We start from the raw sequence: 12,703 nt of genomic DNA, 5'->3' as shown, positions 1-12,703 counted from the left end.
GAGGCCTGGAATCGAACCTGGGATCTTTGCCTTCCCAGGCGGGCTCACTCACCATTCAGCTATTGCCACCCCCATTATTACTAATAATGTCCAGAGTTTATGTGTCAACTTTCAAAGGGCAGTGACGCTCAATTTATCTCACATAGTCAGTGCATTACTTGGCGTTGAACTGGATTCATGTGAAAGCCCTTTTAGTGTTAACTTGAATTATTGAATGATTAATTCCCTTCAAATCACATGGTCCACAGGTGTCAGTGATGCAGCAGGAACTGACAGCCCTGCAGCCGGAGCTCATCCGGACCTCGGCTGAGACGGATGAGATGATGCTGAAGATAGAGAAGGAGACGGTGGAGGTGGACGCCAAGAAGGAGCTGGTGTCTGCTGATGAGAAAGTGGCCAATGAAGCGGCTGCGGCAGCCAAAGCTATAAAGGTTTGCACAGATTCAAGTTCTCAGTCGCCACCACTGATTTCAGTCATTTGGATTCCATAGAAGCATGTCTTCTATGGAAGCATGTTGCACAGCGAAAATTGCCAATCTACAAGCTTGTAGATTGGCCATTTTTGGTTATTTCTTTTTTTAAGATTAGAGCATTTGAAGTGGTCAAACTAGCAAAAAAACAAAATGATGTCGATCACATTGCTGCATCACTGCATGTCAAATAGCTATGTGTTTATGGACCGCAGGCTGTAGCATATTCCTAAATGTGTGCTGGTTGTGTTCAGGATGAGTGTGAGGGCGATCTGGCTGAAGCCATGCCCGCTCTGGAGGCGGCCCTGGAGGCTCTGGATACCCTGAAACCTGCAGACATCACAGTGGTCAAGTCCATGACCAACCCCCCAGGTTTGGTCAAGCTAGTTATGGAGTCCATCTGTGTCATGAAGGGCATCAAACCCGAGAGAAAACCTGATCCCAGTGGCTCAGGTACGATCTTTGCTCACATACAGTACAATCAAAGACACATTTAAGGTAGGAAGTGATAGTTTTTTGTTAAAAACAAAAGGTTTTTTTTTTGTTAAAAGGTTAAAGCTCTATATTCTGATAGTACTCATTGATATAGAGTGTTTCTTTGGTAACAGGGGTCTCCCCGTCTCTCCACCTCTTTAATAAACTGAAAATACATTTTCTGTCAGGAGAGGGTACCCATTTATCAGCTTAAATGGTATACTGTTCCAGTTCAAACTTTGTCTGCTCATCTCTTTGTGTCACCACTTCCAATTTCACTTGTTTAATCTGTATCCTGTTTTCTCTCCTGATTAGATTAAATTGATATCCTGACCTGAAAATGCATTTTCTATTTACTAAAGAGCACTATCACTATCAATGAGGACTATCAGAATATAGAGCTATTTAATGCTTATTTTAACAAACAAATTCACATACCCTGCCTTTCAAGAAAAGAAATATTGAACTGGTTTACCAAAAACATCTAACATTACTTTTTCTTTTTTAAATACACCTCAAAAATAAATTTGACATGTTTGTGTTTCAGGCAAGATGATTGAGGACTATTGGGGCCCCTCTAAGAAGCTCTTGGGAGACATGAAATTCTTGGAAAGTCTCAAGGCCTACGACAAAGACAACATCCCCGCTGCCTCCATCAAGAAAATCAGAGAGAAGTTCGTCGAGCACCCCGACTTTCAACCGTCCATCATCAAGACCGTGTCCTCCGCCTGTGAGGGTCTCTGTAAGTGGGTGAGAGCAATGGAGGTGTACGAACGGGTCGTCAAAGTTGTGGCCCCCAAGGAGGAGAGGCTCAGACAGGCCGAGGCTGAGCTTGCCGTCCAGAAGGGCATGTTGGCGGTGAAGAGAGCAGAGCTGAAGGAAGTGGAGGATCGACTGCAGAGCCTGAACGACACCTTTGAGGCCATGAAGAACAAAAAGAGAGAGCTGGAGGGGAACATTGAAATGTGCTCCCAGAAGCTGGTCAGAGCGGAGAAGCTGATTGGAGGGTTGGGAGGAGAGAAGGACAGGTGGACAAAGGCTGCAGATCTGCTGGGAATAAGGTATGTTGAAAAATCTACAATTACAGTGTTATTGTCTCCGCCAGGCCGAAAGGCATGGCGAGAGAGTATGTTTTACCCCCTGTCCGTGTGTCCGTGTGTCCTGTCCTGTCAGTGTGTTACCAGCTAATCTCTGGCACCGTTTGCCCGGTCGCTACGAAACTGTGCACACACACTCCCTGGATGCCAATTCAGAACCTCTGCCCCACATTTTTCACATGGGCCTGTTATAGCGCCACCAGGAGGCCGATTTGTGCAAACCCATTTACTCCTACAGATTTTATCCAAGCATCACGCAAATCGGTACACAGTATCTCTATAGTCATGTGATCAAGACAGATCTGTCCGATATTTCATATTCCATCCAGATTGGCTAAGGTTGGCTTCCAAAGTTTGCAAGATTGGTCCGTTTTGAACAAAATGTCTCAAATCATGAACACAGCGTGCGATTTCGGTGAAAACTTGCACGCATATTCCCACTAGGCCGAGGAAGAAATGCCACCCTTTTCACATTGGCCTGTTATAGCGCCACCAGCAGGTCTAATTTCCCAAAACACATTTTTGCAACAAAATGCCTCAAATCATGGATGCACGCACATTCCCACTAGCCCGAGGAAGAAATGGCACCCTTTTCACATTGGCCTATTATAGCGCCACCAGGTGGCCACAATAACCTACCTGACCTGGCGGAGACCTGTGCTCCGAGGAGCACTTTTTCTAGTTCATGATTTTTTCCCCCCAATATTTTTGGGTCTTTCCTGCTTTTATTGGATAGTACAGTTGATAATGACAGGAGACAAGGAGAGAGAGACAGGGGATGACACGCAGAAAAGTCGGGCTATGGATGGAATCGAACTCACAACTCGCTGTCCGCCTGACGGCGAGATTCCAGAGCCTATACTGTATGTGGGCCATCGGTGCCCCCAGATTGTATATATTTTTTAATTGAATTTCAATAACACTAATGGCAACGGTGATGATTATGGTGATCATGAATCATAAATTGAACAAAATTGTCTGTCTGTAGATACGCCAACCTGACCGGTGACGTACTCCTCTCCTCTGGCATTGTGTCCTATCTCGGGGCCTTTGCAGTCGACTATCGCGTGGAGTGCCAGCGGGAGTGGCACATCCTGTGCCAAGAGAAACAAATACCATGTTCTAAGGACTTCACCCTCAGCAGCACCCTGGGAAACCAGGTGGCCGTCAGGCAATGGCAGATCAATGGGCTTCCCGTGGACTCCTTCTCCACAGACAACGGCATCATTGTGTCCAACTCCCGCCGTTGGCCGCTAATAATTGACCCCCAGCGTCAGGCCAACAAGTGGATCAGGAACATGGAGAAGGCCAACAAGCTAGTTGTTATCAAGCTCTCAGACAGCAACTACATGAGAACCCTGGAAAACTGCATCCAGTTTGGAACCCCGGTTCTTTTGGAAAATGTCGGGGAAGAACTGGATGCCGTGCTTGATCCTGTGTTGTTGAAGCAGACCTTCAAGCAGCAAGGTGTCGAGTACATAAAGCTAGGGGAGAATGTTGTGGAGTACTCCAAAGACTTTTTGTTCTACATGACCACCGGCCTGCGGAACCCTCACTACCTCCCAGAAGTGGCCATCAAAGTCTGCCTGCTGAACTTCATGATCACCCCGCAGGGCTTGGAGGACCAGCTCCTGGGCATTGTAGCTGCCAAGGAGAAACCTGAGCTAGAAGAGAAGAAGAACCAGCTCATTCTGGAGAGTGCCGCCAACAACGAGCAGTTGAAGGAGATTGAAGATAAGATCCTTCAAGTGCTCTCCTCCTCTGAGGGGAACATACTGGAAGACGAGACGGCAATTAAGTTCCTGTCCTCCTCCAAGGTCTTGTCCGAGGAGATCTCGGAGAAACAAAAAATCACCAGTGTCACTGAGGAGGAGATCGACGTCACCCGCATGGGTTACCGTCCTGTGGCTCAACACTCGTCCATCCTGTTCTTCTGCATTTCCGATTTGGCCAACATTGAGCCTATGTACCAGTACTCGCTCACCTGGTTTATCAACCTCTATGTGCAGTCCATCGCTCAGAGCTTGAAGAGCGATGACCTGGCTGAGAGGATTGGCAACGTTGTCGAGAACTTCACCCTCAGCATCTACAACAATATCTGCCGCTCGCTCTTTGAGAAGGACAAGGTGCTCTTTTCCCTGCTGCTAACTGTTGGCATCATGCAAGGCAAGGGCCAGGTTGACGACCAGGCTTGGCGCTTCCTGCTCACCGGTGGCATCGCTTTGGATAACCCTCACCCCAACCCTGCCCCGGAGTGGCTCTCCGACAAATCCTGGTCAGAGATCGTCAGGGCCTCCAACCTCACCAACCTGGGTAGGCTCTTCGGGCACGTCCGAGACAACATCTCCACATGGAAGAAGATCTACGATTCGGGAAAGCCCCATGAGAAGCAGCTGCCAGACCAGTGGAGGACGTTGGTGGGGATGGACAGGTTGGTGGTGCTGAGGTGCTTCAGGCCAGACAAGCTGGTGCCGGCAGTGCAGGAATTCATAGCAGACAACATGGGGCGTGCCTACATCGAGCCACCCACCTTTGACCTGGCGGGAAGTTATAATGACTCCAACTGCTGCTCTCCTCTGATCTTTGTGCTGTCGCCGGGATCTGATCCAACAGCAGGTGATTTGTCACACTAAACGTCTCTCTTAATGCATCGTACAATAGACTTTGACGCATTTTGTTGCTGCCGGGCAGAAACCTTGTCAACAGTCCAAACTTAAACTTTTTGTGTTTTTTTTGTAAATTGATGCCCTACTTCATCATACAAGTGTGTGTTGCACAATAGTGAAATTTTTCACAATTTAACTTTTTCCTAAATAATAATAAAAAGGAACGTTTTTTGGACGTACAAGGTTTCCACCTGACAGCGATGATTTGCTATTGCAAAATTGCCCAAAAGTACAGAATTAACTAATTGTTCCTTCAGGCCTGCTGAAGTTTGCTGATGACCTGGATATGGGTGGCAGTAAGATCCAGACCATCTCCCTTGGGCAGGACCAGGGGCCCATAGCGGCCCGCATGATAGAGAGCGGCCTTAAAAAGGGCACCTGGGTGTTACTACAAAACTGCCACCTGGCCACCAGCTGGATGCCCACACTAGAGAGGATCTGTGAGGAGACAATCACTCCAGAGAACACCCATCCCAGCTTCAGGTCAGTGCCGGTTAAGGAAGAATGAATTACTGAATAACCAGAAGACATACATATGACAAAAGTGAAATGATATATAATGCAGCGATTCCTAACCTGTAGGCTGTCAGGGTTTTGCAATTGGCCCCCCAAAGAATTGGCAAAACATTAAGATTTTATTAATAATATAACATTAATATTTTAATATGTAAAAAAGATTTCATGGTATTTTTTCTTTAAAACTTTTAAAAATGAGTTTTAATTGTGATACCGATAAATAGGAACTATTCTACGATAGTTCCACTGATCCAAGCCGGAACACAATTGATTGATTGAACATTAAAATAAACATGCTCTGAAAATGCACGCGGCCCACCCTTCTGACCACTTAACACTCGCTGCCGCGTTTAGTCGTCACATTTTCAATCTCAAATCTCCGGTCCAGAGAAGGTTGGGAACCACTGAAATAATGGCCTCTTCTCAGATTGTGGCTGACCAGTTATCCATCGGACAAGTTCCCAGTCAGTATCCTGCAGAATGGAGTGAAGATGACCAACGAGCCTCCCAGAGGAATGAGAGCCAACCTGCTGCGCTCCTATGTGAGCGACCCCATCTCCGACCCGGCCTTCTTCTGCAGCTCAAAGAAACAAGTCACATGGCAGAAGCTGCTGTTTGGGCTCACCTTCTTCCACGCTCTGGTACAGGAGAGGAGGAACTTTGGACCTCTGGGTGAGGCAGATGTACTGTGGACCACATGTTCTCAAGCTGGGGTCTGGTGACCCTGGGGTTGTAGGGGGGGGGGGTCCCCAGCTTAATGATTCATAATTATGGACCCTTAACCACTTAAACTCCATATGGGTAACCGGAGTCCCTCAGGGCTCTATACTAGTGTGTTTTCTGTTAATGTGTTGCGTCGCGTTGTGAGCTTGTCGATCGGCTATTTTCAGCAAAAGCTTTCGTGTCCACATAAAAACATAATTTTAACAATTTCTGTATACTTTTTTTAAAAAAATCTTCCTCCTAGTATAACCATAATACCTGATGATCATATTTTAGGGGGGAAAAAACATGAAAATCACTGAAAATCACGGCACCCCGTCTTTAAAGAGTTGAGAATCACTGCATTGACCAAAGACCCCCATTTGATTAAAAATAATAATCTCTGGGACCCCATTCTACACTGTAAAATCCTCAGAGTAATTTAAACTCTGATAGTGAACAAATGTTACCAAATGGACTCTTACAGGTCTATTTATCTCCATTTGTACGCTCTCTGAGTTACAGACCCAATAAGGGTCCATTTAGTCCAATCATTTAGCAGCGTATTCCCTGGAACCCCTCAAGGACCCCACGTTGTGAACCAATGCTGTAGACATCATCTCCTTTTTGCGTCCATGTAAAATGAAACCTTATGCTAGTTGACATTTGGGACAGTTGAATGTCCCATAACTATTTTGACTTTTATGTTTTGAATGTTTGATGTTTTGCATTTATTGTGTGGATCTTGTGATCCACATGGGAACGGAGTGGCTCCAACGTGGATCTTGGACTTCATGTGACCATCCTGTGACCTATGACATATATCTATGATGTATCACACCAATTATGGGCAAGGTGTCACCCCGATAGAGCCCCATTGACTTCCCTTATTAAATGAAAGTTTACATTATAAAAAGTATAAAACATACAGTACGAGATACTCCTTTGACCTACTGACAGTGTGAACAAGAAATTTGGCACGCTCTGTCTAGCTAGCGGTTTGCGAGATTAGCTCCGGATACACAGACGGACACACAAAACGGACGGACAGAAAGACCCTCTAATAGACGGCTAGACTCGTACAGAGTCACACCGTACCAATGTGTTTTCTGTTTTGTGTGTAGGTTGGAATATCCCCTATGAGTTTAATGAGTCTGACCTGAGGATCAGTATGAGGCAGATTCTGATGTTCCTGGATGAGTATGATGACATTCCACTGGAGGCCCTCACTTACCTGACCGGTAAGACCATTTCTTAACCACTTAAAGGGTAAGACCACTTTGGTAGAGGTTTGGGTTGTGTAGTTACCCCAAAGGTGGGCAAGAAATAAAAAATAATTGCTCCATTGATTAGAAACTGATAATTCAAAATATGCTCCTCATTGACTTACATTGTCCGGTAAAACAGCTCTCAAAGTCACTCTTTTAGCACATAAATGAACCCAAACATAGCTGATTCAGGCAATATAGAGCATCACCAAACCCAGTACTGTTAGTTTTTTTAATAAAAATGTCAACTTCCTGTTGATTTTACTATTTGAAGATCTGGATCCGGATCCGCGGATCCAGGTTTTCTACTTATTAAAAATGGCAAAATCAACAGGAAGTTGACATTTTAATAAAAAAAACAAACAGTACTGGGTTTGGTGATGCTCTATATTGTCTGAATCAACTTTGTTTGCGTTGCTAAAAGAGTGACTTTGAGAGCTGTTTTACCGTACAATGTAAGTCAATGAGGAGGATATTTTGAATTATCAATTTCTAATCAATGGAGCAATTATTTTTTATTTCTTGCCCACCTTTGGAGTTACATCATGGCAAGGTAACTACACAACCCAAACCTCTACCAAAGTGGTCTTGCCCTTTAAACCATGCATAGTTTTTGACCGGGTCCCCCAGGGCTCTATACTTGGCCCCCTCCTTTTTTCTCTCTACACCAAACCTCTTTGCCGAAAATAGCCCGGTGTACAAGCTGGCAACCCGTCACGTTGCGACCTTGAATATGAATATATGACTATTTTTGCTTAATATTCGCCTATTGTCACATGCTCGGAATAGGGACACTAGGGTTCATGGGATTAATGGAACACTTGACCTTTTTTCAACCTGATCTCCATATCTTGGTCCTTATTAATGCTCACTACAGGAGGACTGTACCATTTCTGACTACTTGCTCTGGGTATCATAGGCGGGCTGTGGATAGCTTGAGAATGTATCTGCCGTTGGCATCGTCTGCTGATTTTGTCATAGTTATCATTCATTCAAATGTTACAGGACATACCTGAACAATTAAGTCAATGTTGGCTAAACCTAACTGCACCAGTTAGAAGTCATGGACATTTGAATTTTGTTCGTTTCTCCAGGGACTATTTTTGGGTAGAATTTTCAAGTCACTCATTTTGACAAACAACATATGACACAGTGAAATTAGAGTATATTCCATTACCTATTCATAATCTCAGGTGTGCCTTGAGATTTTGACCTGACCTTTGGTCACCTGCTCTGGTGTGCCTTGTGCACAAAAAAAAAACTGTTTCTCTCCTCAACTCTCCTATCTTAGGTGAGTGCAACTATGGTGGCAGGGTAACAGATGACAAGGACAGACGTCTGCTGTTGTCCCTGCTGTCAATCTTCTACAGTCAGGAGCTGATTGAACTGCCGCGATACTGCCTGAGTGAGGAAGACATGTATTATGTCCCTCCTCACGGCCCCTACCAGGTATGATCAAGGCCCCAGTTGCTGCATAGACATAACATATGCACCGTTATCATATTTCATAGTAAGTATCCATAAATACAACTATTCAAGTAAAGTACAGATACTACATTTTTTTTACTTAAGTACAGTACTCAAGTAAAATGTACTTCGTTATTGTCCACCACTGTTGACAACATGTAAACTTTGTGACTACATAGACACCCGGCCTACAGTATCTGATAATATCTGATACATTAATTTAATATCTTCCATTGTTTTTCTTTTTTTTGTTTATTCCAGACCTATGTTGATTACATACGCAAACTACCAATCAGCGCCGACCCCAGTGTGTTTGGGCTTCATAGCAACGCTGACATCACTAAAGAGACTCAAGAGACCAATCAGCTGCTGGATGGAGTGCTGTTGACTTTGCCTAGACAGTCTACAGGCGGGGCTAAATCCCCTCAGGTTAGCATCTAATCTATCTAACGGTCTCAAGGCTAGAAAACATATTTTTCACTTTGCATATCATCGCTGGAGGAGGTTTGGGGGAGGCCTCTGGAGGGAGGCCCAGAACATAATCAATGGCTAATTTAAGAACTGGAACTTGCCACAGACCATTTTATATACAATAATAAATGTATTTATTGCTATAAAGGTTAATACATTAAGGTTTGTGACATAACTGCATACTGATAGAATTGTGTGTAATCAAATGTAACAGGTGCAGATAGAAAAGCTTGTGTAATCAATTTGTACAGGCCACATCCTTGAATGTTGCACCTAGAGGACATTTAGTTCATTAAAAAGTAAAAACTAAAGAAGGAAAGAAGAACCTTGCATCTGGAGACAGACAGTCATACTCCCTTTCAGAGTTAAACAAACTCTTTCAGATAGTATAGGAGCTCTCTTCTTGAAAGTGTAAAACACCTTCCTGTCATTCACTCTCAACATGGATACAAGCATTCTTCAAATGGGGGTAGATTCTCTATTTGGACGCTATAGCCTGTATGTGGGACAATCAGATATTATAAATAAAAATACATCACCAATATACACGTTATAAATTCCAGACATTCTTTTGTGCCTCAGTCCTGATTATTTCCTTCACACAAATCAAGGAAGGTGCCCCATATACTGTATACAAGGAATGCTGTGTTGCTACTCTGTATACCTGTTCATAAGATGCTATTTTTTTTTATCTCAGTTCTATTACATTTTTAAAGGCAGATTAACAGGTTGCCTTCCGTTGTCCTTCCTACTTGAAAATCTTGAAAGCGTTCACCCACCCATCTGACCACTGACATGGCAAGTGGTTAGATGGGTGGGCCGCGTGCATTTTCATTTTAATAATCAATCAATCAATCACTCAATCGATTGTGTTCCAGCTTGGATCAATGGAGCTAACGTTGTATACTTTAAGTTCTTATTGGTATCACTATGAAAGCCCCCTTTTCGCGGTTTGAAAGAAAAAAGAATACCATGACATTTAAAAAAAAAAAAGGTTTTGTAATGTACATTATTATCCTATAGATCGTAGTGTTGTGCCAACTATTTGGGGGCCCACTTGCAATACCCTGGCCCAGAGTTTGGGAATCGCTGTCATATAGAGCATTAGGAATAAATCATTTTTTGTCTTAAAGGAAGTGGTGGATGAGCTGTCAGAGGACATCCTGTCCAAGCTGCCGGAGGGTTTTGACCTGCAGATGGTGATGGAAAAATACCCAGTGATATACGAGGAATCCATGAACACCGTCCTGAGGCAGGAGCTCATTCGCTTCAACAGGTAGTGACAAGGTTTCAACCCAGGGTTATTATACTTTAAGCGGCACTGTAACTTTAAAAAAAATAAAATAATAGCTTTCCCCCTGGATCACAGCGTTATTTTTTATATTGGAATCCCCATAGGCAAATGTTAGATTGCGTCATGTAACTGTGTTCCAGAAATAAAAAATTTACTCATAATGGATATGAAGCATCAACTGACGGTGGAAAATTACCAATTTATCCAAATAATGTATTTTTTCTCCAAACACAGACATTATGAAATGTAACTCAACATCATAAACTACACAGAGTCACAAACCTGACAAAATCACCGGGGTGGTTTGTTTACAGTGAGGTTTTTGTCTGCCCTCGCTTGCAGGCTCACTCAGGTGGTGCGCTTCAGTCTGGTGAACATGCGCAAGGCTCTGAAGGGTCAGGTGGTGATGTCATCTGAACTTGAGAACGTCTTCAGCAGTATGCTGGTGGGCAAGGTGCCCGCTATGTGGGCAGCCAAGTCCTACCCCTCCCTCAAGGCACTGGGGAGCTACGTGGCTGATCTCCTAGCCAGGCTGCAATTCCTACAGGTAATAATAATGTTACTGACCTGGCTGAACTTGGTAGAACATACTGTATAGTATCTGTATACGTGCATGAGTAATAAAAGTAATAATTTAACTTAGTTGTGTGGCAACTTTTGATGTCTATTTAAAGGGGGTGGGAGTGGGGCTTGTTTTATGTTAAAGTGTTAAATAGCTCTGTATTCTGGTAGTAATCATTGCTATACATATGTCATGGGGGTCCTTGACATGAAAACATTTGAGAACCACTTGCACTGGTTTTAATACTGTATGTGCTTTGTATGTTTTGACAGGAATGGATAAACAATGGCCCACCTGCAGTCTTCTGGGTATCTGGCTTCTACTTCACCCAGTCCTTTCTTACCGGAGTGTCTCAGAATTTTGCCAGGAAGTACACCGTCCCCATAGACTACATTAGCTTTGAGTTTGAGGCAAGTAATATACTGTATGACACTGGTTCTCAAAGTGGGGCCCGGGTACCCTCAGGGGTCCAGGGGGTCCCCAGCAAAAAAATCGAATATAGCATCAAAATAAGTTTATCCTTATTAAGCTATTCAAAAATAGCTGATCTACAAACTCACAGTCACAACGTGTTGCAAGCTTTTTGATCAACATTTTTAACTACACAAATCTTCTTTTATGGGGGTCCCTGGCAAAACATCTTCTTAGAGGACGTTGTGTATTTGGTCTGCCGTCTGCGTCCAAATATATATCAATTTGAGGGTCCTTCACATGAACATTTTTGAGAACCACTGCTGTGTGACTCCCCATTTCCTCTGTGTTTTCGACAACTTATACATTTGTGCAACATTTGTCCCATATTGAATTGCTGCAGGTGACCAAACAAGAGACCCATATGAATGAGAAACCTGAGGACGGGGCCTATATCAGGGGCCTGTTCATGGAGGGCGCACGCTGGGACAGAGAGAAGATGGTCATCGGAGAGTCTCTCCCCAAGATCCTCTTTCACGCTATGCCCATCATCTGGCTCAAACCTGGAGACGTGTCCAAGTTCAAGCACCAGAACATGTATGTGTGCCCAGTTTACAAAACCAGCGCCCGCCGAGGCACCCTGTCCACCACGGGTCACTCTACCAACTATGTCCTGTCCATTGAGCTGCCCTCGGACAGGCCACAGAAACACTGGATCAACCGAGGAGTGGCCTGTCTCTGCCAGCTAGATGACTAGGAACCTAGAAGTAGGGCTGAGCAATAGACCCCTTAACAGACAACGTCACACTGATAAAAACCAGTAGGCCGGCACCTTATGAAACCTGTCATGTCTTGCTAGGACGCGCCTCACTAGCCAACACACAAGAGGAGGTTGAATGAACTGAAACCAGCGCACCCCGAAATAATATGTTGGGAATTGATTGCATGAAACAATCACCTGTGCGTCCAGTCTCAATGTTGGTAAACAAATAATTGGGTTATAGGCTCTATGCACAGCAGCCATATTGGAAAGACATTGGGCCTCTTCCTTTCTTCCTTCACAGGTGTTACCAATTATACTAATTAAGGCTCTGTTCCACGGGTCAAACAGAGTCAGGGTGCTGATATTGTGCATGTTGGCTCACTGGAAACACTCTGCTACTATACACCAGTGAGTCTCAAAGTGTGGTCCAGGTACCCTCATGGTTCCTTGAGGGGGGTTCCAAATGGCCCCTTATACTGTAGGTGTGTGACTCTGAGAGTTATGGGTGTCCTTGAAATTAAAACGTTTGAGAACCACTGTGC

At 44.2% G+C, this 12,703-nt stretch overlaps 1 protein-coding gene across 1 annotated transcript in view; it reads left to right on the top strand.

Annotated features, from left to right (window-relative positions):
* dnah3 (dynein axonemal heavy chain 3) overlaps positions 1 to 12,235 on the top strand; it is a 42,344-nt gene extending 30,109 nt beyond the window's left edge. The window contains exons 49-61 of the mRNA XM_080423535.1: positions 249 to 431; positions 725 to 923; positions 1,492 to 2,005; positions 3,030 to 4,657; positions 4,965 to 5,190; positions 5,651 to 5,895; positions 7,050 to 7,166; positions 8,485 to 8,642; positions 8,922 to 9,089; positions 10,265 to 10,407; positions 10,768 to 10,972; positions 11,260 to 11,397; positions 11,802 to 12,235. Of these exons, the coding sequence (XP_080279661.1) occupies positions 249 to 431; positions 725 to 923; positions 1,492 to 2,005; positions 3,030 to 4,657; positions 4,965 to 5,190; positions 5,651 to 5,895; positions 7,050 to 7,166; positions 8,485 to 8,642; positions 8,922 to 9,089; positions 10,265 to 10,407; positions 10,768 to 10,972; positions 11,260 to 11,397; positions 11,802 to 12,155 (4,278 nt within the window). The 3' untranslated portion in view covers positions 12,156 to 12,235. The remainder of the gene's footprint in view (positions 1 to 248; positions 432 to 724; positions 924 to 1,491; positions 2,006 to 3,029; positions 4,658 to 4,964; positions 5,191 to 5,650; positions 5,896 to 7,049; positions 7,167 to 8,484; positions 8,643 to 8,921; positions 9,090 to 10,264; positions 10,408 to 10,767; positions 10,973 to 11,259; positions 11,398 to 11,801) is intronic.
* The last annotated feature ends 468 nt before the right edge of the window (positions 12,236 to 12,703 follow it).

Source organism: Gymnoscopelus braueri (genome assembly GCF_963280865.1).
Source record: "Gymnoscopelus braueri genome assembly, chromosome: 3".
NCBI classification, from domain to species: Eukaryota; Metazoa; Chordata; class Actinopteri; order Myctophiformes; family Myctophidae; genus Gymnoscopelus; species Gymnoscopelus braueri.
Note: the sequence above shows the minus strand (reverse complement) of the source record. Positions and strands in the feature narration are given on the sequence as shown.